Source organism: Ictalurus punctatus, chromosome 4, assembly GCF_001660625.3.
Source record: "Ictalurus punctatus breed USDA103 chromosome 4, Coco_2.0, whole genome shotgun sequence".
In the NCBI taxonomy this organism is placed as follows: domain Eukaryota; kingdom Metazoa; phylum Chordata; class Actinopteri; order Siluriformes; family Ictaluridae; genus Ictalurus; species Ictalurus punctatus.
Genome location: NC_071284.1, coordinates 10,532,731 through 10,557,500, shown reverse-complemented (window position 1 = coordinate 10,557,500; position 24,770 = coordinate 10,532,731). Strand labels below are relative to the sequence as shown.

The following is a 24,770-nucleotide window of genomic DNA, read 5'->3' as shown; positions in this document are numbered from 1 at the left end:
GTTTATGTCGTGGTTTGTGTGTCGTTTTAAACTAATACTGTTTGTTGCTTCAAGCAGGAATATCATTTCAGGATGTCATTATGAAGCTCCGGAACAGCGGGTGCTGTTCATTTTAGGCTGCACTTAAAACCAGGCAAAACTTAATTTCTGGCTTAAAGAAAAATGCTACATACATAGACCTAAAGTTAAGGCAGACTGTTCCTGTGAGCGAGTGAACAGTCTTGCCTGTCTATTCTTCTCTAGCTTTTATAGAAGAAACAACATCTTCTTTCTAACTCTTTATTTTAGCTCCCTAGGGCTATAGCTATAAAACACTAGTAGAGCTCAGATAATGCTGCTGCTACTACTACTACTAGCCTAATACTAATACTAGTAATAAATATTATTAATAATAAATAATAATCGTCATAATGACCTTTCATACGATTGCAGCTGCATGAATACAAGAGCGTCCTGGACCTGCAATACATGAGCATCCCAATGCTGTATGACACCTGACATTGACAGTAAAACCCAAGCTTTATAATGTGACACTCTCAGGCTTTGACTTGGCTCTGCGCCAGCTTTTAAGTACACAGAATCATTTCCAACGTCCTTTCGTAAAACGCTCACGACTTTTACTGTTCAAACTGCTCATTGCCTTACCGTCACAAGCAACTGACTCAACAAAAAAGCGAAATATGCTGCTGTAAACGATCCATTTTTAAATCGTCCTCGCGTTTCTCTATTAAAGAAGGGACTGCTATGCTGATGTCCTTTATAAGCTTTATAAGTCCTTTATACAAATGAATGACTAGTGACACCACACCGAAAGGTTTGTTTATGTCTTAACTGAAGTGATTCCCATAATTCGTGCAAAGCATCATGGGGTGCAGGAAAAAGGAGGATAGGCTTAGCAAAAAAAAGGTTGAAACCCCCCCCCCCCCCCCCCCCCCCCCAACACACACAAAAAGTAAAACTCCTTGATTTATGAATGTGGTTGTTGGTTTTATAAAAGGAAAATGCTGAATTCCCATAAAGCATATTGTGAATGGTGTGTTATATGACTTTAGCCATACTGTCCACACTGACCCCTTGAAGAGACATGCTCATAAAATGTTCATTTTTTCCATTCAAGTTTGTTGTGTGTGAAATAGACAGTCATATAAGACTTTATAAGCAGGGACACACTGGAAGGTTTTAGACTGACCAGGTCAATCACCAGACCTTAACCCAGTTGAGCATGCATTTCACCTCCTGAATAGGAGACTGAAGGGAGACAAAGCCTCCCTAAATGTATACTGGTGTAGGTGTTTATGAACTGACAGTCTTGTATCACGTTGCTAAATCATGGCCTTTTAGGGTCCGTGTGCCGTGCTAGGTTTTAAGTAAAGATGCAAAAATCCGCACTGATTTTGATATGTCATATATGTCTCTGTGGAGAAAATGCGAGTAGAGCCACTTGGTTTACATGTTAATTTGTGTAGCAATACAATGGAAGATTTTGGCTAAGTAGTCTTGAGTAGGTCTAATCCTTAAACGTTAACCCTTCCATGACACAAATATTTATTTATTTATTTATTTATTCATTCATTCATTCATTCAGTTAACAAGTGTAAATAATAGCAATGGAAAGTAATCACAATTATTTGCTGATAGTAATAGGATTATTGTGCATTCTTATTTGGACGTGCCGATACAGTGTATGTTTCTGTTTTTAAGGACCTCTGGATTTTTCTTTTTGTGCCTGAATACTGGTGGTGAAATCAGTCTCACTCTCTGTTCCAAGACAATTTCCACCATGGCATCCTTCCAATAGCAAAAATAGACACAGGGACACTTTGCTATTTTAGTTTGCTCCAGATGATTCTTTATGCTGGAAATGTTTTTTACTCTTAAATGGAGTTAATATTTCTTCAGAACATGAATATTCGTATATACACGAATGCATAACAAATCTTAGTGTGTTTTAAAGGCGCAAGTGTGAACAGATTAATGCAACATGTAGATCATGGTTGGTCGATTTATTTCTCTGGCCTGTAAGAGAAACTGCTATTTCCAGCGTGTGGTCTTGTAGCTGCTTCAAATCAACAGCAAATCGGTACGTTAGAACAAGACTAGGCAGGTTTAGTTTTGTCTGACTGCTAATGATGGCAGTACAGGTGAGAGAAATATGTCAATGCCAAGAGAGCTGCTGGCTTGCAAGGTATTGCTGAATCGTGGGTCCACTGCGTATTCTGTGAGTTCAACAACAGGAAAGCAGTCAGTCGTGTAGACTCCAGAAGACACTTCCCTGCTGGAAATCATGGATGTGTGTGTTGGGGGGGCAGTCTGGGAAAACCCAACAGTTGATGCTATGAGTGAATTCTGGAAAACAGCCAAAAATTATGGAAAAGCCTCTTTTTTTTTTTCTTTTCTTTTTTTTCTTTCCCCTTCTTTTTTTCTTTATTTTACTTTTTTTGTTTGTTTGTTTTTTGAATTGCTGTTCTAAATGTGGTCATCTGCCAAATCCCACCTAATTATCTCACTCTCCCGTGTCATACAACAGACAGCGACCATCCAGGGAGGGTGAAGTCTAACATGAGCTTCCTCCAAGACGCATGAAGCCAACCATTGCATCTTTTCAAGCTGCTTTTCATGCTATGATGCTGGGCAGCTGAATAGTCAGAAAAAAGTGCTAATTGCCCTCTTTTGCATTTAGGAGCTCACAGACACCCATGATTGCTTAGTGTCCATCAATTTTTGCTCTCTTGGACTTCTGGCTATGAATGACTGTGGCATAGTTTGAAACCCAGAGCCTGGCAGTGCTGGGGCTTGAACCCCGATCAGTAACCCAGAGCCTTAAACCCTTCAAATGCTTACCTGATAGTTGGGACTTCTGAACAGTTGCTTTCTTCACTTCTGCTGGTAACCAGACTGCAAAATTCTATAATGTTACTTCTACTAGAGATAAATGCAAAAGAGAAACATCTCGGTTCAGAAAAGCCTTTAGGCTTCAGTACAAAATGGAACCATGTGAAGGACACCACACTTACATTTTCAGACTGCTGGGAAACTCTTATGTCTCCTATGTTCCGTTCATCATTTCACGGTTTATACAGTACTGAGCAGAAGTCTTGCAAAGAAATGCTGTAAATCAAAGATGCGTTCAAAAATGTAAATGAAGCCTTTCTTCAAAAAATATACTAGAAGTATCATTAAAGAGTAATAAACTAAACAAAATCAATATTTGGTGTAACGATATCTACTTTTTAAAGACTTTGACTGTCGCACTTTCTTCTTCTTTTGCATGTAAATGAAATTAAACATTAATTAAAAATAAATTAAATATCTGTAACACAATTTGTATTGAAAAGGAAACATAGGGTGCGTAGGCTTTTGCACAGAACCGTATATGTCGTCGACGTCGTACATGTCTACTCTTCAGAATCAGGCCTGATTTCAGCCGAGTCGTTCAGAGTTTGACATGCACTTTGAAGAGGGCACTGATGCCAGATGGATAAACCAAACAGTCCCCATTTGAGATTAACTGCTGACATGTTGAAACATTTTCCAGGCAGTTTTCAGAGTGTGGGCAGTTTCGTGAGCGGATTTCTGGAAGTCTAGAATTGATTTTCTGAAATTTGAGTCAGTGTATGACAACAACACTAACCACCAAGATCCAACGATCCAAGCCTGGGAGAAAAGCCCTTTCAGACATCTAACAATTTTGAAATTTTCAACGAAGACTGCGCTCCAAAAGCCCCGTGTTTCATATACAGTGTCGGCACCCATGTCACGTCATGTTCGTGTACGCCTTTGGTTAAAAAAAATTATAATAAAATAAAAAATAGGAATAATATTCCAGCGTAGTGATTTTTATTTATTTATTTATTTATTTTTTTAGAAAATGTGCAATTAAGTGTCAATAAACAAAAACATCAAAGTGGCCAAACACTGCGTGAAATCTCATGAACACGATGACTTCATTATATTAACGCCCGTTAAAGGTATTTTGATATTTACAGTATTGTCAATACAGATGAAATATGCCCGCTGACCACTTTATTAGGAACAGCTTTTCACACACAGCAGTATAGGTGACGATCAGGCAATATTTTTCCATTCTTCAGCTGTACAGTTTTAGTGAGCCTGTGTCAACTGCAGTCTCAGTTTCCTGCTCTTGGGTGACAGGATTGGAAGTCAATGTGGTCGTCTGCTCTTGTAGCCCTTCTGCCTCAAAGTGTGGGATGTTGTGCATTGCTTTTCTGAAATTTTTTTTTTTTTTGGGTGCTTTTCTGCTCACTATGGTTGTAAAGGGTGTTTTTATTTGATTTACCGTAGACTTCTTATCAGCTCAAACCAGTCTGACCGTTCTCCTCAGACTACTCCCATCAACAAGGCGTTTCCATCCATACAACTGCCCCGACTGGATATTTTTTGCTTTTCACACACCACGCTATGTAAACTCGCTATAGACTGTTGTGTGCAAACAGCCATGCCACATTGACTGAGATGAATTTATTTTTTTAATTTTTTTTCACCATTCTCATGGTTGATGTGAACATTTATCTGAATCTCTTGACCTGTATCTGCATAATTTTATGCACTGCACTGGCACGGCATGATTGACTGATTCTTATAGCATGAATGTACAGGTGAATTAAAGTGGCTAGTGAGTGTCCACTAGGCTGGATTATCCAAGGGGCATTATGGGCACGGGCCCACGCACACTTGGGGCCCAAGTGAAGGGAAGAGAGGGAGGTTTTTTGTTTTTGTTTTTGTTTTGTTTTTTTCCTTTTTTTTTTTCTTCTTTTCTTTTCTTTTTTTCTTACATTGCTGAAAACGGAGTGCAATGTCTGGTTGGGCCACACAAAATTAAAAAAATATGTGTGCCAATTAACGTCCACAGTGGCGTAGGCCGTACGAAGTGTGGCTCTTAAAAGTAGCTTTTGATTCGTCCGACCTGATGTTCGAGTCCTCCTTTTAATAGTAAATATTTGAAAAGTGGAAATAAAGTGCCTAACGATTGTTTAATAATAATAGTGTTTATCGATTAGGTGTAGGGGTGGCTTTATTTTTCCAGTAAGGTGGCATCCATTTAATAATCTTGATAAATATAGTCATGGGCCTACAAGACATTGTGCACAGGGGCCTTTGAATTCTTAATCCGGCCTGTGTACACATGAACGTTTATTTTTTTAAAAAAAAGATCTGACCAAATCATCAGGGGGTGTTTTTTTTGGGGGTTTTTTGTTAAGCCTTGTGTTTGTATGTCGTAAATGGGGTCTCGGTCAAACTAAAAAAATCTCCTTGTGGTCAACATGCTCTGATCTGCCAAAAAAAAGTGGCAAACAGTACTCGGTCAATACTGTAAATACAGTGACAGTAAATGAATAATCAGTGGATTTGTTGTTGATGATAATGTTGCCAGGAGTGTTCAGTTATTTAAAATATGTATGAGTAAGTTTTATGATCCTTCACTGCATCTTCTGTATTCCATAATATTTCAGATTAAATGGGTTTCAGACTCAAATACTTTAATCAGCCTTCATTCTATATTGGAGCTGAAGTCCGACAAAAACGTAAAGGCTTTTTTGGTTTGTTTTTTGTATGCTTGTGTGTGTTTCAGGCGATGCGATGGAGGAGGGTCTCCAGAGTCGCTCTGTCTCTGTTTCCAGTCAGGTGACCCCCACCTCAGCTGCTGGAATGGCATCTGGCATGGAGCTACCCAGGAAACGCAAGGGCAGCACTGACAAGTGTGTGAGAGTGTGTGAGAGTGTGTGAGAGTGTGTGAGAGTGTGTGAGAGTGTGTGAGAGTGTGTGAGAGTGTGTGAGAGTGTGTGAGAGTGTGTGAGAGTGTGTGAGAGTGTGTGAGAGTGTGTGAGTGTGTGAGAGAGAGAGTGTGTTGCTAATATTTGTCCATGTGTAAAGATGAGATTGGTGTATTAGCAATAACATTCACTAAATCCTAAATCGGAATGCCGTTTTATGTTTGTCATGGTACTGCAATTTCCATTTAAGTAAAAGTCTCTCGTTTGGATTTTCCTCCATCCGGATTTTTCTGAATGACAGGTGTGTCTGTTTTCTATTAAATAATGACTGAAGTCTAACTGTTTGTTTAGTTTGTGTTAATCACCGAGCCACTTTGTTTCCAGGGAAACTAAATCAGCATCAGTGCTGGATGAAGACATGGAGGAGGAGCAGGAAAGGTACTCACTCTCTCTGATGACATTCTAAATGCTTTGCCATTTTTTGTAAACAATCTTCAATTTTATTTGTTTTTTAGGTCCGAAGGGGATGATCCACATGTGAAAATGAAGTGTTTCAGGTACTCAATCAATTCTGTCATTTAAAAAAAATAAATAAATAAAATTATTTTGCCAACATTATATATTGTGTGTGTATATATAACATTATATATACTAAACCTTGTAGTCTCCAAATTTGCAAACATGCAGTATTAAAGTTTGAGCTATTTATTTTCTAAATTGAATGTCATCTAACCTCTTTTTCCTTTAATGCCTAAGAATGAGTACAAGTCTATTACGTACACCATCCACCTTCACACACATTGTACTTTCCAACAAGTTACAGTCATGTGACTGATATATTGGGATGTATTGTGATCAGACAGTACAGCGTTTCTGGGATCAGGTGAAACTGAAGGTTGAAACGGGCAAATGGTGATGACAGAAATTTCTTACTGAGTTCTTAGAGACTCCTGTCAGTTGATATTAAGGTGTAAATACAGCCGTCTCTTCAGGACATATTTAACAACCAAGATCTTTCCCGATACATTATGTCATACAGCATGTGTTCCTTTGAAGCATCGGTGCATTTAAATATACAGTGTGTAAGATTTTTCCCTAAGCGGTGGAGGTGTTATGTTTTTAGGTTGCCTGTCTATTCGAGTTTCTCGTTGATGTGTCGCAAGAAAGAGTGCCTGAAGGGTTGTAGGATTTTAACGGAATTATCATTGTAACCAGGAGATGAACTGATTGGGTTTTGGAATTGATTGAAACAGGCTAAAGGTCACAAAAAAGTATATTTTAAGGGTATTTCTGGCATACCAATTGGTAAGAAAGACTAGACTTTGCTATTGGCATCAAGTTCTACTTGTTTGGTATCTTTTTCTATACTTTTATTAATTTAAAACGTGGTTATATTTTGTGAGAGTAATGAAATTGTAGAAGCCGGTGTCTGGAAAGGAGAACTCGGGAGACACGCGCCTTTTGACAGCGCTTCCTGCTTCTTTTTTTCCCCCCACCTCTCTCTCTCTCTTTCTCAGCCGATGCTTGACCCATGCTCCTGCTGCCTCAGCAAAAAAAGCTTTTTCTGTTGATTTTGTTTCTTTTTACCTAACATACAACTAGCTAGATAGTGGCTAACAGTGCGTTTCATATTTCTCTGTACTTTATGCATTTCAAACTCCATTTTATTGGGTGTGTTAATAGATAAATGTTAGTTAGTAACCTTTTTATTTAGCCAGGATAAAAACTCATTGAGAGAAAATCTCTTTTACAAGAGTGAACTGACCAGCAAAAACTATTAAGGGCGCAAGAGTTAACACATTAAGAAAAAAGAAAAATCCCCCCTCTCCCCAGAGATAAGGGGAAAATAAATAAATAAAGCAAACAGAAATGGACTATAATACCTAGTAATATATAATCAAATATCGCAGTAGCAACTTCCAAAGTTATTTACTCAAAGCTCTTTACAAGTACCATAACAAAAAGTTGAGTAATGTCCTTTTGAGCAAAGATTGTACTGTTTGTTTTTTTACAGATATGATGGATGACAAGTAAATAGGTAGAAAGTCACATATTGATTTACAAATAAAACAGTACCCGTGTGAGCGCCGTCGTAAATTCATAGGTGGCAGTTCAGCCTTAGCATAAAGGGAAAAAATAAAAATAATAGTGTTATTTATTCTCATAACATTAATTGATGAGTCCATGGAGTCATCTTGTTTGGTGTTAACAGTCCAGGAAGGTTTTTCTGGCAGATATTACGGCTGCACATTAAGTCTGAAAGGCACAGCATATCTGAACCATGGTGCAGAACAAGGTTATCCCATTGTCTGATTCTAAACTGCAGGCTTGTTGTGTGGGGTTTTTTTTATTTATTTTTATTATTGTTGTTGTTTTTTTACTTTTTTTTTGTTTACTTTTTTTATGACTTGAATGTTTGTTCAAACTAAGCTGTTGCATGTGAATTTCTCTATATTAGAGATATAAAATTTTCTACCCTGTCCACTCTGTACCCCGCCTTGTGCCCCGTGCTCCCTGGGATAGGCTCCAGGTTCCCCGTCAAGCTGTAGGATAAGTGGTTTAGAAAATGGATGGGTGGAATTTTCTTTGTGATTGTGATTTCGAGTGATCGGTGGCTATTATGGATACGGAAAATGTGTTTTTAGAGATCTATCTATTTATTTATTTTTTAATCATTTGTGTTTTCCATTGGGATTATTTTCTGTCAACCAGTCAGCACCTCTGTGTGTGTGTGTGTGTGTGTGTGTGTGTGTGTGTGTGTGTGTGTGTGTGTGTGTGTGTGTGTGTGTGTGTGTGTGTGTGTGTGTGTGTGTGTGTGTGTGTGTGTGTGTGTGTGTGTGAGTGAGATTAGGAACAAGAATTGGTGTGGCATTTTCAGGCAGACAATGTCTAACCATCAGGTGAAAAATGGTGTGATGCAAAATGATGATGGGAAAACTCATTACAGGTCCTGATTTAGCTATTAGTTATTGTCTCCTGCATTTTATTGACTACCCAGCTACAATTACTACTGTTTATCCACAGAGGTCATTTCTTTGCATTATTTGGTGCAGTGTCCCAGACTCAGTAGCATATAAGGACAATGTATACCTACAGACTAGGATTGCTCAACACAGTGAAGTAACGTATGATGATCTTTGAAGGCCAGGAGAAATGGACATTATGGTTGCTTTTAAGCAGTGGAGAAAGAGAGCAGGAGGACTGAAGACTCCGCTTGCTAATGATCAATAGCTACACTGCGAGAAGTGCTTTTAGAGAAAGTCAGAGAGCCAGTGGGGCACTCGGATCAACCGGAATGGATTTATTTTTCCCCTTCACGATTTTGCCATTTTGTGCACTTTTAACCCATACACCCTAAAACTGATTTTGGAGAAGGTTTTTTTGGTCGTCTTTTTCACACTTTTAGGAATTATTTACTTGTAATTGTTTAAGAATCCTTACATCTATAAAACTTAATAATTTTATTAGTTTATTTGTTTGAAACAAAATTTACAGTGAGTTAAATTAGTGTCATGCACATTTGTACCTTTTTTGATCAGTGTGACTTAAAGTCTTGTGACTTTGAGCTTAATATCATGTGAGAATTCAGTCTGATTATGTCGGAATCACATGCAAAAAGACATTGATAAACAAGTTGTCTATCCATAGGGAACCTCACAGCCAAATTGAAAAAAGGCGGCGGGACAAGATGAATAACCTGATCGACGAGCTGTCGGCCATGATTCCCACGTGTAACCCCATGTCCCGCAAGCTCGACAAACTCACTGTGCTTCGCATGGCTGTGCAACACCTCAAGTCACTCAAAGGTACATTTCTCCTTAAGATTTACAATTCTCCTCATGCTTTACCTAACAACAGTGCATCATTTCCGGGCTTTTTTTTTTCTTTCTGCCAGGCACAACCAGCTCCTTTGCCGAAGCCAACTACAAGCCTTCATTCCTTCCTGATGATGAACTCAAGCACCTTGTTCTCAGGGTAATCCTGCGATTATGTCTTGCAGTGGGACTAGTTTGATGCCTACCTGTTTTAATGCACTCCAATTACTGAATGTCAAAATCAGTTTAGAGCAGAGGTTCTCACATATATATATATATATATATATATATATATATATATATATATATATATATATATATATATATATATATATATATATATATATATATATATTTGGGCCAACTATCCCATGTTCGGGGCAATCCCAATGATGCCACAACCATCCATGACCTGGAGCCAAGGGAGCAGAATTGGCCATGCTCTATAGATGGGAGAGATGGCATAGTTCTTCTCCCCTGTCAATCACAGTGACACTAGCCCAATCATGGACATCTGAGCTCATGTATGTGGAAGAGGGTAGATGACACTTTCCTCCGAGAGTGTCATGCTGCCCTGCAACGCAGCATGAGAAGTAGTCCGGAAAGATATGGTTGGCTGGCTTAACGTGTCTCGGAGGAAGCACGTGCCATTTCAGCCTTCATTCTGCCTGGTTGGTAGTTGTGTGATGGAGAGGGGAGAGCTGGCTGGTGAGTGTAAAGAAAAAGGTGAGGGAAGAAATGTATTTTAAAGCATTCGCTAAATCAAGTCTGTGTACGTAGAACTAAATAATAGTTAGTAAAAATCTCTTGCGACCTCAGGTGAACCCATGTGGGATCATGACCTCAAGGTTGAAAACCTGTAATTATAGAAAGACATACCATGTGTAGTACCTGTAACTCTAAAATACAAAACTGCTTAAGAGCTCCCGAACCCCCCACCCCCTTAGTTTCTGGCCATCTTTACTATACAGATAGATGTTTTAGTGTACTGCATGTCCTCTGTAGTCCAGCTGTTCTTTGTATGTTTTTCATTCCACTGACCTTCATGATCTCCATGTTGCCTAGGCTGCAGATGGATTCCTGTTTGTGGTTGGATGTGACCGGGGGAAGATAGTCTTTGTTTCAGAGTCTGTTTCAAAGATTCTGAACTACACTCGGGTGAGCGTATTTATTATTTATCATTAGAGTCTTTTGTGTTGTGAACAGCTGGTAAACAGATCTGAAAAGAGGGCCTTGTGCTGTTTATGAACTGGTGGACATTTATTTCACATTTATGCCTCATTTTTACTGTTGACTTGCTTCCTAGCCAGAGCTGATTGGCCAGAGTTTGTTTGACTATGTTCATCCAAAGGACATAGGAAAAGTAAAGGAGCAGCTCTCAGCCTCCGAGCTCTACCCACGGGAACGCCTTATAGACGCCAAAAGTAAACACTTTAAAGTGATTAGTAGTCCTTCTTTCAGGAGATTGTACACAATTCCTAGTCTACCATTTAATGTGCCTATTGAATGTAAAATTAGTGTATGCAATTTCCCCCATGCGTATGTGCGTGTAGCGGGACTCCAGGTGCAAGCTGATCTCCCTGTAGGAGCCACCCGTCTGTATTCAGGAGCTCGCCGCTCTTTTTTTTGCCGAATGAAGTGCAACAAAGTTGCTGTTAAAGAAGAAAAAGACTTCCAGGCCAGCTCATCAAAAAAGAAAGGTAGGCAGCACAAACCAGTGCCTCATGCACATTCTGTTATTCATCTCAGCCCTCTTAAAATGTTCAGCCAATATTTCTCTCAATAAACAAAAAAACAAAGGTCAAAGCCATCAAAAGCACTGGTATATCCATAAACAATCTACGAACTGTCCCCCAATTCCAAAGTGGAGGTACTTGGATGTATTACAAGTAAGCTAGCCAGTGAACATCTGGATAGGTGTCCTGTTAAAAAGAATCAGTTGATAAATATTGTAGTCTTTTCTAATGACATAAAATTGCAACAGGTTATATCACCCACACACACACAAAAATGATATTATTCTAGAAATTATTATAATTATTTGGGCAACTATTTCCAAGGACTCATACAAGAGCAAGATGTAGCAGTGTGATAAAAGTATAAACACAGCACCTGTGCTGTTCACACTGATTAGTTTACACTAAAAAATATTTAGACGACTTTACCACCATCCTGTCACTTGCCTTCCAGACAGATTACTCTTAGTTTAACTAGTAATGGGTTTAAGTTTTCAAAATTCAAAGATTTCTATGCAGGTCTTGTGTGGATATTTAAATAATTAAGATGTATGCAAGTAGCATGTAATGAGGACGTAGTATGGGCAGGGTAGAGACACTACATATGAAAGCAGGAAGAAAAATAATTCCACCATAAAATATAAAAAGTCTGTCTCATCCCCATCATTTGTTTTTTATGGTTAAAAATCCCCTTTATATTTAAATGTACAAAAAAAAAAAAAAAAAGTCAGAATGTCTGCTGGGGTTGGAGATTCGAATCCTGCCTCCACCCTGTGTGTGTGGAGTTTGCATGTTTTCCCTGTGCTTCAGGGTTTTTCTCTTGGCACACAGTTTCCTTCCCATAGTCCAAAGACATGCTCTGTAGGCTGATTTGGCGTTTCCAAATTGTGTGTACTGTGAGAATGCATGCACATTTGTGCCCTGCCATGGGTTGCCACCCCATCCCCCATCTTACACCCCGGGTTCCCTGGGATAGGCTCCACGCTCACCTGCGACCCTGTGTAGGATAAGCGGCATGGAAAATGGGTGGATACCACACACACACACACACACATGCGCAGATGTGACTGTACCTTTTTGCCTTCAGTTGCAGACGTATTTCTATTTCCTCACTGTTTGCACTTCATGCATCTTTGATTGAAGTCTGCGCCCTGGTAATTGCTGTACAGTTATTGTATCAGTATTGTTCAGAAGTCCCACTCAAAACTCTAGTTTTGTGTGTTGTTGCAGTGATTTTGCAAGGTTTAATAACCCCCCAACAATCATTAACAAACAAACATTACTCAACAAAAGTTTTTAAGCTGGCCTTGTACCTGTTAAATCAGAGCTATTATACGCGTTAGTTTGGTAATTAGTAGCAGTACAGATAAGGGTGGAATGTGTAAAAAAAAAAAAAAAAAAAAACTCACAACTTCACAGTATTCAAAAAGGATGACATGAAAGCAATACTGTACCTGGAGTAATATTTTGGTGATGTTATCTATACAGCTTTCACACACTGCCACTGAGAATTATTTCACTTTTGCTTATCACAGCATGCTGTCATACCAGTAAATTACCACATCCCTAGACACACAAGTCACAGTGCATTTATGTTAAAGTCATGGGTGTGGTTTGACATAGCTGACTTCATCTATAAATGGCTGAATGCGCTGTCGCAGTACGTTAATGCAAAAAAACGAGGCACACAACACCCCACATCACAGCAGGGCGCATACAAAAAGCTAGTGTACACTGAAATAAAGCTCATTGATCTTACTTAATTCAATCAGGTGGAACTGAGGTACACTTTTGAATTAAGTTATATTAACACAGTTTGTTTTCATACATTCAATGTGATTTGATCATTTTCTATAAATACAGGAAAATGCAAACCCCATGCCTTCACTGGAACTGAGGATCAAACAGCCATGTTACCGCGATATTATTCTACCATATTTGATGTAATCACGTTAATGTAACGCAATGTAATGTTATAATTCCTGTCGGTGCCAACGTCCTCGCAAAGATTGCATTAAAATTATGTGAATTGATCATGCTCACGCTACAGAATTCAGTCTAGTAAATAGAACTTTGTTTAAATTAAGTTAGTATAAGCAGTGAAAGTTTTGATGAGAAACGATATTTTTATGTAAACTATGCACAATATACGCAATATAATTCACTTAAAATCTGACTGACCACATATTCCCTTTTTTCAGTGTAGCTAGTTAAGACTGAAACAAAAAAATTATATTTTTAATATTGCAGTGGATTACTATATATAATTAACTAAAAATGATGATAATTGAACAAAAATATTTCTTGATTTATTTCTTGATGTCTAATTTTTCGAATGCTCACAATAAGTTGCCTATGCTGTGGTTTTTGCATGGAATTTTGCTATTAAACATGCACCAGCTCTTCCATAAGCTACTGTCCCAGGAGACGTGGAGGGGAGACATTCGAGGCCAATGCCAAATCCAGTCAAGATCCCCTGCACCTATACCCTCTCTTCATTAACTCTGCCCATGGTTGAATTGAAAAAAATGTTGTAATTAGTTGTGGTAGCCTGGTCCCAAGTTTTTCTCTGTGCTTCCCTGTGCCTTTTCAGAATCACAGCGTTACTGCACGGTGCACTGTACCGGCTATATGCGCACTTGGCCCACCAGTCAGCTCGGAGCAGAGGGTGAGGCCGAGGCCGATAAGGAGAGCTCCCACTTCAGCTGCCTTGTAGCCGTGGGCCGTGTGCACCCTCATTCCATCCCCCAGGCCAACGGAGAGGTCAAGGTCAAGCCCACAGAGTTCATCACTCGCTGTGCCATGGATGGCAAATTCACATTTGTAGATCAACGGTATCTAATTATAAGGATATTGTGATATTTCTTGTCCTAATATCTTGGTTTAAGTTAGCTATTATGGTGTGACAGCAAACGTTACCATAGGAGATGACTAATCTGGCAAATTCTTGTGAATCGTGTGAGTCTTTTCCTCCTAATTCTGAATCTCCATCGCATATCTACATCCTTTTTGTTATATACAAATAATAGAAACATTTTGGGGGGAAAAGCAATGCTGAAGTCATGGTCTGCAAAGAGTTTACAAAGCATGTATGGGATCAGGCGAGGGGTACCAAAAAAATTTTTATGCATAAGGTGTACTATGGAACATTATGAAGGCCATCCTCAGGAAGCGGTGAAAATGGGGTGAATAGATGGCCAAAAGACCGTACAGCAACTATGAAAGGACTGCAGGAATGTGCAAGGACTTTCATATGAAAAAAAACCCAAAAACAAAACAAGCCCACCGAAATCACCCCAAACCATTTGGCAAAATGTGTTGAGACCAATGGAGAAAGTTTTGGTCTTAATTCTAAAAGATATGTTTTGTGCCAAACATGAAAGCGTATCATCCAGAGAACACTATACCCATGGGGAAGCATGGTAGTGGCAGTATCGTGCTATGGGGCTGCTTCTATTCATTTAGGACTAGGGATCTAGTCTTTTATCTACATAGATGGGGTCCAAATCTATTTTGGCACAAAATCTGCAGGCTTCTGTGAGAGAGCTCAAGATTTCACCTTCCGGCATGACGATGAGCAAAAACGCAAATCCAAGGGAACAAAGGATTGACTTCAAGAGAAGAAGATCAGCATTTTATGAATGGCACAGTCAGAGCTCAGATCTAAATCCTATCAAAAGAACCTCTGGAATGACTGGAATAGGGCTGTACACAGGAGATCCCCTTGCGATTTGATGGATCTGGAGCATTTTTCAAGGAAGAGTTCAATAAAATTGCCAAATCAAGAGGTTGGTAGACTCAGCCAAAAAGACTGAGTCCTCTATTGCAAGCAATAAGTGCTTTAAGAAAGTATTAGTGAGAGGTGTGCACACTTGCGCAACCAGGCTATTGTAACATTTTTCTCCAGGCCCCATTTCTACTTGTTTTTCAAATCGATCTGCCTTTTTTTTTTTTTTTTTTTTTTACATCTCAACAGGGGTGTGTAGCCTTTTTGTGGCCACTGTAAATGTACTGAAATTTGGATTGTTGTTTGTATTTTCTGTAGAATTATTTTATTTTAATTTTTTTTGACGAAGAGGCAGATATAAATTGGCTTAATGGCCAAAACTGTCCCAGTTAATGACACCTATTTGTTTACAATGTTTGCAGAGCCACCACCGTACTTGGATATCTACCACAGGAGCTGCTAGGCACATCCTGCTATGAATACTTTCATCAAGACGATTTGCTCCATTTAGCAGACCGACACCGAAAAGGTGATATCCGTGCAGTGCTGAGGAGACACGGGGGTTGCAAAAGTATTCTGTTGTTTCTATAAGAAACACCATGTCAAAAAATAAGTGACACCTAAACCAATCTCTGATTAGATGACAAATGAGATGACAATCTCCGATTAGCTGGCGTCTAGCTATAGTGAAATTCCTGTTTATAATTTCTTCTGAACCTGTTGTCACATAACTGAATTCACAGAGCTTAGAACTGTGGGTACATGTTATCTGTCAGTGTTTCAGTAGTATTACTGTCATAATGCTATCATTACTATTATTACTATCATACATCATTTCAGTAGTATTATCATGTCATTTATTTATTTTATATATATATATATATATATATTTATTTTTTTTTAGTTTTGAGAAGTAAAGAGAAGATTGAGACAAACTGCTACAAGTTCAAAACAAAATATGGCTCTTTTGTCACCTTGCGAAGTCAGTGGTTTAGTTTTATAAATCCCTGGACCAAAGAAGTAGAATATATAGTGTCAACAAACACGGTCATGTCGTGAGTACATCTGTCTCCTCTTTATTTGTGGAGAATGTTTCAACATTACCAAGCAAAAGTTTTTATACAGGTGAAGGTGCATAATGGGAAACATTTTGTTACTCTTGTGTTGTTACTTTGACACAGTGATAAGAGCAATTCCAGTGGATCAGGGGACAAGTCAGAACAGCCAATAGATTCCAAAGCTTTGGAAGGTGAGGGCCTTCATTGCTTTTCTTTAAGTTTTAGATTTTTATTTTTGTAAAGTCTGATATTGTTTGATTTGTATAATTCTCTAAATACAAGGACCTGTTTTAGCTTCTAATCATGGAGAATATAAACCTTGGTAGTCGTGGTTATATAGATTGTGTTGATACAGGAAATCTAATGTCAGGATTTCGCGATTGCAATCACGCAAGCTCGGCAATATTCAGAAGAGCTTGCAATTTTTAAAAATTACGACATATTTTACGCAGATTTTGGGCCCAGACATCACAACATGCATTTAGCCAAAATCCCTCTTCAATCCACGTGCGTCAAACATGAGTACAGCCAAAATGTCTCATTTGCCAACAAACATCACTGTGAAAAAGCATGCAAAACTATTTCACTTGCACCAATTTAAGTAGTTTTGTAAGGAAGTCCTAAGCGGCCATGCATTATTAATTTTTTTTTTATTATTTTCTTTGTTTTCTTGTAATCTCAACTTAATTTTCTCATGATCTTGACGTAACCAAAAGTTGTTTTCTCACGAGGTAATTTTATCCCGAGGAAAATCTCACGCCTTGGGACTGGTGTTACATGCACAATGGCATCTTCGACATCATAAATGTAATAATTGCCCACTGTACAGACGGACTTTCTCAACATTATGAGAGAGGGATGTATTTTATTGAAATTCTTATGCATAGAAATAACAATAGTGTGTAGATACAGAAATCAATCATACACATACAATACATGTAATCGCAAGGAATTGTATATACCCAGGACTGGGGTGTGTGTATGTATGTAAATATATATTTATATACATAAAATATAAATGTATTTATTTCAATATATTATATTGAAATAAAGTAAATAAATAAATAATGAGGGGAAAAAAACATTTTTATTACTCGCAGCACGCTTTCTGAAGTGTTGTACGCTAATTTGTAAGTAGTCAATCCTGCAGGGGTGATGTATTTTTGAAGGCCAACGTGGAAGTTAGCATCACCCTGGATCCCTGAACAAAAATCCTATAGGATTTAGGTTATTGTGGAAAATTATTTAGATTATTGCAGAAAATAAGCTCTGTGACCAACAAAAGTTTGATTCATACACGTTTTGTTCATCAAGATAATCTTCACAAATGAACACAACTTTTATGAATTTTGAAGCCTAAATTCAATCTTCAGAAGCAAAAAGCTAAAGTTAGGCTATAAATTAACTACACCACAGTCTCATGACTTCGTCACCACCACTTAGCTTCTGAGAACTCTTTTATTTTTTATTAAAAAAAAAAAAAAAACAGCACAAAGTTTAAGTTGGAATTGTTTGCAAGAGCATGAGTATAATGAATTATAAATCAGTAATAATCTGCTTATGATTCTTGCCTTGATTTGAGTCGTTGCCTTTCAAGATCTGATCATTATATCCCATGCTCTGACTGTACAGTCTCATAGGTTGCTCTAGGTGTTATATCTAAAAACAAAATGGTGTTTACCAAATCTGTATAATTCTTACTTAATGGAAGCAATGAGCACGATACTATAAGCTGTTTCGAAAAATTAACAACACTTCAACAACTACAAAAATAAACATTCATTAGAAAATATAACATGACATATATTTTATTATACATGCATTATATTATCGTGGTTCCTCTTGTTATTGAAACGGTAGCCTGAACTGTAACCGTGAACACTGAATTATGTTTATGACCTTTAATTAGTGTGTTGTAGCGACTGTCTAGATCCAGGATCTGGAAACTTCTGTGGTATTATTTTTATACATTTAATAATTCTTGCCGCTAGATGGCGGACATACACAATACAAGTTTATCTGTGTGTTGGAGAAATTTCCCTCTGACGGCCGAGTGCAAAGATTGGACTGTAAAATACTTTTTCCACAGAAGGTTGGAACAACACTTTTATATATTTAATTTCTCAGTAAAATGATGCAGTGTTCAAAGAATATAATCTCAATTGGATATTTTTATTTATTTATTGTTAATTTTTTTTAAAAATCACACCACCAAGCATAGTTGTTACATCGATGAGTCAGCTAAAACCCTTACAGACTAGGTGCTACTTTACAGGCTTGGAAAAATATATTTTATTCACGAAGTAACAATACTGATGCATAGCAACCTGACACTTTTGGGGGAGCAAATATGTTGTCGCTGAAGAAATGGCCAATATTAAACACGGATATTGTAAAAAGCAGTTGAAAATTTGAGGTTGTGTATGATCAAAAATGACACCAAATCATGGGTGTGATTTGATCGCAGTAGATCATAACACACTTCCTTCTGTGTTCTGTTGCTTAAGAGAGTAATAAAAGATCAAATCCTATTATGTTTTTGGTCATCTTAGAGTAAATTCTTTTTGTATTGTATTTTCCTTATCAGAGGATGCAAAGAAATCCCTCCCCATCATCCCGGGCATCTCGAATGCTTCGGGCACTATGATTTATGCTGGAAGTATCGGAACACAAATAGCTAATGAGCTACTGGATTTTAATAGGTAAGACTTGTACTGAAAATTCCTGAATGTCTCTTGAAATGAAAGTTATTGGAGGTGTTAAAACATTGGATGTATTCTTGACAACCTTCACAGGATGAACTCTTCCCCATCCAGTGGCAATGCCAGCCCCTTCAGTGTGCTGCAGGACAAATCTCCTCTGGTTCTCGCCCAAGCCAGCAGCAATGTGAGTCACTCTGACAGTTTGTGTGGATGAAAGTTTGTGGGTGTGAATTTATGTGTCTGTATGCGCAAAATAGGTTTTTGCTGACTGATTTTTAAATATATATAATAATATAATATATTTTTGCATGTTGTCTAGGTGCCAAATGGGGAAGTGACAGAATCGCATGTGCCCAGCAAGTCAGGCTCGGAGGATGACTCGCATAGTGGACCCTATCCTGGAAGTGAAAATGTCATGGGTACCTGCTGCACCACTTTATCAGTTCAGAGCCAAATTGTCTGAATGCAATCTTAAAATGTTGATGTCTAGCACCGATCGGTGAATAGAGCTGCTCTAACACACTGACTGAATCTAATCATTTATTAATGAATTGAATCAGGTGTGTTACAGTAAGTAATATTCGTGCCTCACAACCAGTGTTCCCCGGATAGGCTCTGGATCCACCATCATAGAGTGCTACAGGGGTGATGTATTTTTGTAGGCCAACGCGGAGGTTAGCATCACCCTGGTTCCCTCGACATAAAGCTAATAGGATTTTTTCCCATTGGTTTAGATTATTGCAGAAAATAAGCTCCGTGTCCAAGAAAAGCTTATGATTCTTACATGTGTGTGGGTGTGGTTTTTTTGTTTTGTTTTGTTTTTTTAAAAAATCAATATAATCCACAAATTAACACAGCTTTTATGGATTTTTATAGCACTACAATTTGGAGGGGGGGAAAAAAACACGTTTAAAAAACACATTGAGTTGGAATAGTTTACAAGGGCGTGAATATAAACACATCGAGGCTGTAGTAGATGAGTTTCCCTGTTCGGCGTGATGACGTTTCATGTCCCCGACAACCCCTGTAGTTCCGTTTAGCCACTCGTTAGCAACCGTCCTTTTTTAAGATAACAAAATCATGAGTGGGGTATTACTGATGTATTTTATATCGTAGAATAAAACGTAAAATAATATCTTGTGTTAACCACAGACTTTGGGACGTTTAACCAAAAACTCATTCAAAAAACCCATAGACTTCGGGATGTTGGAACAGGGAGTGCAAAAATGCTAACTCCTTTCCGGGTTTTAGGACTCATTTATGCAGCACTCTATAAAATAGCTACTGAAAGTGAGTGATTTAAGAAAAAAAGAAAGAAACCCAGCTAGTCTGTTACTCCACTAGGAGGCAGTCGACCAATAAATACTGAGAGAAAGTGCCAAAGTGCTAATGATGTAATTTTTCATTAGCACACTAAAAATTTGCCTCTGTAACCATGTCCCTTGTCAAAACCATGTCTCTTGTCAATTAATTTAGAGGTTTCACTGCAATGGGGGTGAAGACTTGGGCAATAGAACTTTTAATGGGTTGTTTATTATTGTTGTTATTATTATTATTATTATTATTGTTGTTGTTGTTGTTGTTGTTGTTGTTGTTATTATTATTATTATTATTATTATTATTATTATTATTATTATTATTATTATTATTATTATTATTATTATTGGGAAATAATTTTGCAAACTATATTGATTTCCTATTCAGTATTATGGGCTATTTTGTGTAATCCCAATTAAATACCTGTAAGACTACAAAATGTGGAAATGTTCAAGGGGTAAATACTCACGTCACCCATTGTATAATCACTCTCCAATAACATCATAACAGAAATATCATTGTCTTCCTCTTTCCCTGCTGCAGAGGGACCATCTCAGTTGGATCTAGAAGGGGTCCCAGGTCTAGGAAGTTTAAGCAGTGATGAGGCCGACATGGCAGTCATAATGAGCCTGCTGGAAACTGACGCCAACCTGGGAGAGGGCATGAACTTTGATGAGATGCGCTGGTCTCTCTAACTTCACAGCTCCAATGTCTTTCCTTGAGTTTTATGATGGTTTTTTTTTTTCTTCTTCTTTTTTTTGTAAAGACATTTTTATTCCTTGGTGGATGTTTTGTTTTTTTTTGTTTTTTAAACAAACCTTGTATCACTGGGCCCAAGATCATCCACATCATGTCTCCTGACTATTTTTAATCTGTTAGCTTGTTTGTTTGTTTTTTTTTTTTTGTTTTTTTTTTTTTTATATTGCTGCATGAGTCCTCCATTGATCCCTCAGTGCAGGAGAAATATATCCAGAGAGCAGCAAGAGACACCGACAGTGTCTCTTGGGTCAAACCTGTTTCTGTTGTCCGCTGTGTATATCTTCCAGAAGAATGAAGAGCAGAAGAGTCTGCATGTAAAGAACCAGCATACCTTAAGCAATGACCAGATTTTTATTGGTCTTCAGCTGTGAGGACAATAATCAGCTGTTTTCCAATGCTGAGAGAAGCCTGTCTCTGTCAAGCCATAACACATGTTCCTAAATAGTTTGCTTTTAATTCATTAAACTTGTTGGTTTTTAGGAAGGGAAAAAAAAGAAACATTTTACAGAATACCTACATTCTTAAAGTAATGAAACCTGAGAGATATTAGTTATTCTCTTGGCCAGAAGGGATCTTTTAAACCCAGGCTTGTGGTCATTTGTCAAACAGTATGTTCTGAGAGATCTGAATCATACAGAAGCCCTGAAATGCAAGTTGTAAAAAAAAATATTGAAGAGCCATGTCAATATTTAGACACATCTCATTATTTTGACTTAATGAATCATAATTTTAACATATTAACATCTTGTTTATGTTTCACAACCCCACCCCAAAATCTATCAATTAAATTCATTTAATGAATATCATACAACAGTTAGTTCTGGTCCGCTAATTTGGCGAGCGGCATTCCAAGTCCTGATGTTTAGTATAAGCACAACAGTAGAATATTTCCACTGTTTGTATCACTCCGCTTGTCTGAAATTCCCTGAACTCAACTAATCAAATCGGTTGCATTGACAATTATGGAATTTCTGTCAGAGTCAAAATAATAAGATATTCGTTTAGAATCATGACACGGCAAGTTCACGTTTTATTTTTTTTCCACAGCTCGTGGTTCAGGGCTTCTGAGGAATTGGGGCGTGGGGCTTGAACTATTTTTGGTCTCGAAATGATTTAGTTTGTGTTTCATTTGACCATGATTCATATCTGCACAGTTCTCAGTGATGCTTTGATATTACAACATCCTTTTTCAGGAAGTATTCTCTGATAAGCTATACGTCACCATAAAGCATTGAAAACATTGTCCAATATTATCCAGATGAATCCAGAATACTCAGGGAGCAACTGGCTGGGAAGTTAATTTTTTTTTTTCACCCATCTTGTGCAATTTTTCCATATTTGCATGTTTCCACTGGCACACCAGGTTGGTGTATAGATTTTCTTTTATCAGTCAAACATTTGCTAATCATTGCTTTTTGCTGTGAAAATCACTCCCAGGAATCTTTTATTGCAGAGAAAACTCTTCGTAGGATGAAAGCACATTATAAACCTCAAGATGCACAGTTTCTTCTTGACCCTCCGAGCTTTCCAACATTGCTCCCTTTTGGACACACTGAATTTTTAGACACTTTAATGTGAATCTTGAGCAGATTAAGCTATACCATATGTGAGAAGCTGATTATTTGAAGTAGCCAAATTCGTTGGCTGTTAGGCCTGTCAAGTTTGGTTTGATAGAAACAATTTAGAAAAATCTTCTTTTCAGGTATTGATGGTGACGTATTTAAAAAAAAAAAAAAAAAAACAGCTGTTCAGATTATATATAATATAAATTGTAAGAGTCTAATGGCCTTATTTAACCGCATTTGTTTGGTTCGGTGTACTGACATACCAAAGTTGTTTAATCTGACAGGATACCGCAGTGTTCTTGACTGCGGCGCATCATTAATACACTAAAGCCGTTCCCTGTTACTGTTTTATCAGTAGTTGTTTTGAACAGATTGTACAAAATATCCTCATTCATATTGAACATTTAGATAGGCCACCTAGACTAGTACTTATTAAGGTATTGTTCCACTTCCACTGTAAGGTTACATGGCCACTGTAGGTTCTCCTACTGTATTGTCCATTTCCCCCCCCATGCCTGACTTTTTAAGACACGGACTGATGAACATCAAGGAACAACTTGTGATATTTAGTGGAATATGGAGACTTACTGTGATGGTCAGTGAGGGTTTGGTTTGGCCAGTTGGGGCCTTAAGCGCAGCTGTTCTCTCGACCCACACGAACAAGCAGTGAGCTGTGACAGATGTGCCATACATGAACGGCAAAAATGTATTTGTCTTTTGAGTTGCTGTTTTTTCTTAGTATCTATGTACTGTATGCATTCACCCCTTAGCATAGGGTCATTGTCCTTCAGTGTAAATATGTGCTATATGCACTGGCACTAAGCAAAACAAATGAGTACTGTATTTAGTTTAGAACCACAGCCATTACACCTTCTACTACTTCAGTCCTAGTTTCAGTTATATTGAAATAGCCTGCATAGAAATATGCTAGATATATGTTGTTGATCTTCTAGTGTTATTCATGCATGCTGGCCTTTTTGTGTAACTGTTCATTTTGTTTGTGTGTGTGTGGTGGTGTTTTTTGTTGTTGTTTTGTTTGTTTTTTTAATGAATTTTTGTTAGTATTGGATAAAGGTAATTTTTTGCCTTATGTCATGGACCAGAAATTTGTCGTTCTGATGTTTTCCCTTGCTTATGTCTTGGAGCGTGGTGATTAGTTCACTGTTCGACTGGGGACACTCGTAGTTTCTCCAGTTCCTCCTTCCATGAACTGTTTGTGAGGGGAATGTGGTTGGACGTGGGATATGCATCACTGTACGAGCCTCCAAAAAAGAAAAGAAGAGGATTTCATCAAGACCACATTCAAAACATTGTCTTCATCTTCCTGTGTTTTATAAGACACGAGTGTTTGATGCCATGGCTGCTGCTGTGAACAGGCCTGGTTCATGACAGAGAAGCTGTCTCTATCTAGGCTATCCTGTACAAAATGACTCTTAAATAAATATTAGGTTCATTTACATTTGAATCATCTTTCACATGGAATTTATTATAAAAATGTGTTTCACTCTTATTTGCAACCCCATTTTAAATGCAACTGCTTTATCCTGTTTGGTCCAGGGTCTATCCTAGCAACACATCCTGAATGGGATGCCAGCCCCTTGCAGGGCACCATGCATACACACATTCATGCACCTAGAGCAATAGGTGCCTAGTCTATCAAAAGCACGGTTTTGGACCTACGAAGGAAACGGCAGAACCCAGAAGAAATCTACGATGTTATGAGGAGAACCTGCAATACTCCACATGGACAGTAACCTGTGCTCATGATTGAACCGGGGACCCTGGAGCTGTGCACTGAAATACAGGTTTCTTTTCTAAAAGGTTCATCATTAAAAAATGATCGGTGAAACCATTTCAGAAAATCTGTTTACAAAATTTAATCCTACACAAGTTTTCTAACCTCCCTGTGCTTCAGGGGTTTCCTCCCCCAGTCCAAAGACGTGTGTGTTGTAGGCTGATTGGCATTTCCAAATTGTCCATAGTGTGTGAATGTGTGTGATTGTGCCCTATGATGGACTGGCACCCCTACCTTGTGCCCTGAGCTCTCTGGGATTGGCTCCAGACTCCCCCTGGGACCCTATCTAGGATAAGTGGTACAGAAACTGGATGGATGGATGCATTTGCCTTAATTGCGTAGCTGGAAAGAATGCATTTTTATCTTTGCAACTGTACTGAAATTCACTGAAATAGTAATAAGACTGACATAAAAGACTTTTTAAATAAAGGTTTGAAGCACAATGGGCTGTACTGTTCTAGGAAAATAATTAGCAGTGGAGTGATATGATGTGGTCTGAACCGAAGCATAATTACTGTTAATGTAGTGAAATTAATTATTTTCCTAGAACAGCATGTACAAACA

At 38.0% G+C, this 24,770-nt stretch overlaps 1 protein-coding gene across 3 annotated transcripts in view; it reads left to right on the top strand.

Annotated features, from left to right (window-relative positions):
• bmal2 (basic helix-loop-helix ARNT like 2) overlaps window positions 1-23,876 on the top strand; it is a 33,305-nt gene extending 9,429 nt beyond the window's left edge. The window contains exons 2-17 of one of the 3 annotated variants that reach the window (XM_047152838.2): window positions 5,591-5,717; window positions 6,117-6,170; window positions 6,248-6,289; window positions 9,381-9,538; window positions 9,628-9,707; window positions 10,613-10,705; window positions 10,854-10,971; window positions 11,101-11,247; window positions 13,877-14,117; window positions 15,433-15,539; window positions 15,915-16,065; window positions 16,192-16,259; window positions 18,656-18,770; window positions 18,864-18,954; window positions 19,090-19,189; window positions 20,631-23,876. In XM_047152838.2, the coding sequence (XP_047008794.1) occupies window positions 5,591-5,717; window positions 6,117-6,170; window positions 6,248-6,289; window positions 9,381-9,538; window positions 9,628-9,707; window positions 10,613-10,705; window positions 10,854-10,971; window positions 11,101-11,247; window positions 13,877-14,117; window positions 15,433-15,539; window positions 15,915-16,065; window positions 16,192-16,259; window positions 18,656-18,770; window positions 18,864-18,954; window positions 19,090-19,189; window positions 20,631-20,782 (1,844 nt within the window). In that variant the 3' untranslated portion in view covers window positions 20,783-23,876. Of the gene's footprint in view, window positions 1-5,590; window positions 5,718-5,761; window positions 6,034-6,116; window positions 6,171-6,247; window positions 6,290-9,380; window positions 9,539-9,627; window positions 9,708-10,612; window positions 10,706-10,853; window positions 10,972-11,100; window positions 11,248-13,876; window positions 14,118-15,432; window positions 15,540-15,914; window positions 16,066-16,191; window positions 16,260-18,655; window positions 18,771-18,863; window positions 18,955-19,089; window positions 19,190-20,630 lie in introns of those variants that run through there. The other 2 variants (XM_047152839.2, XM_047152840.2) reach the window with 2 other exon arrangements.
• The last annotated feature ends 894 nt before the right edge of the window (window positions 23,877-24,770 follow it).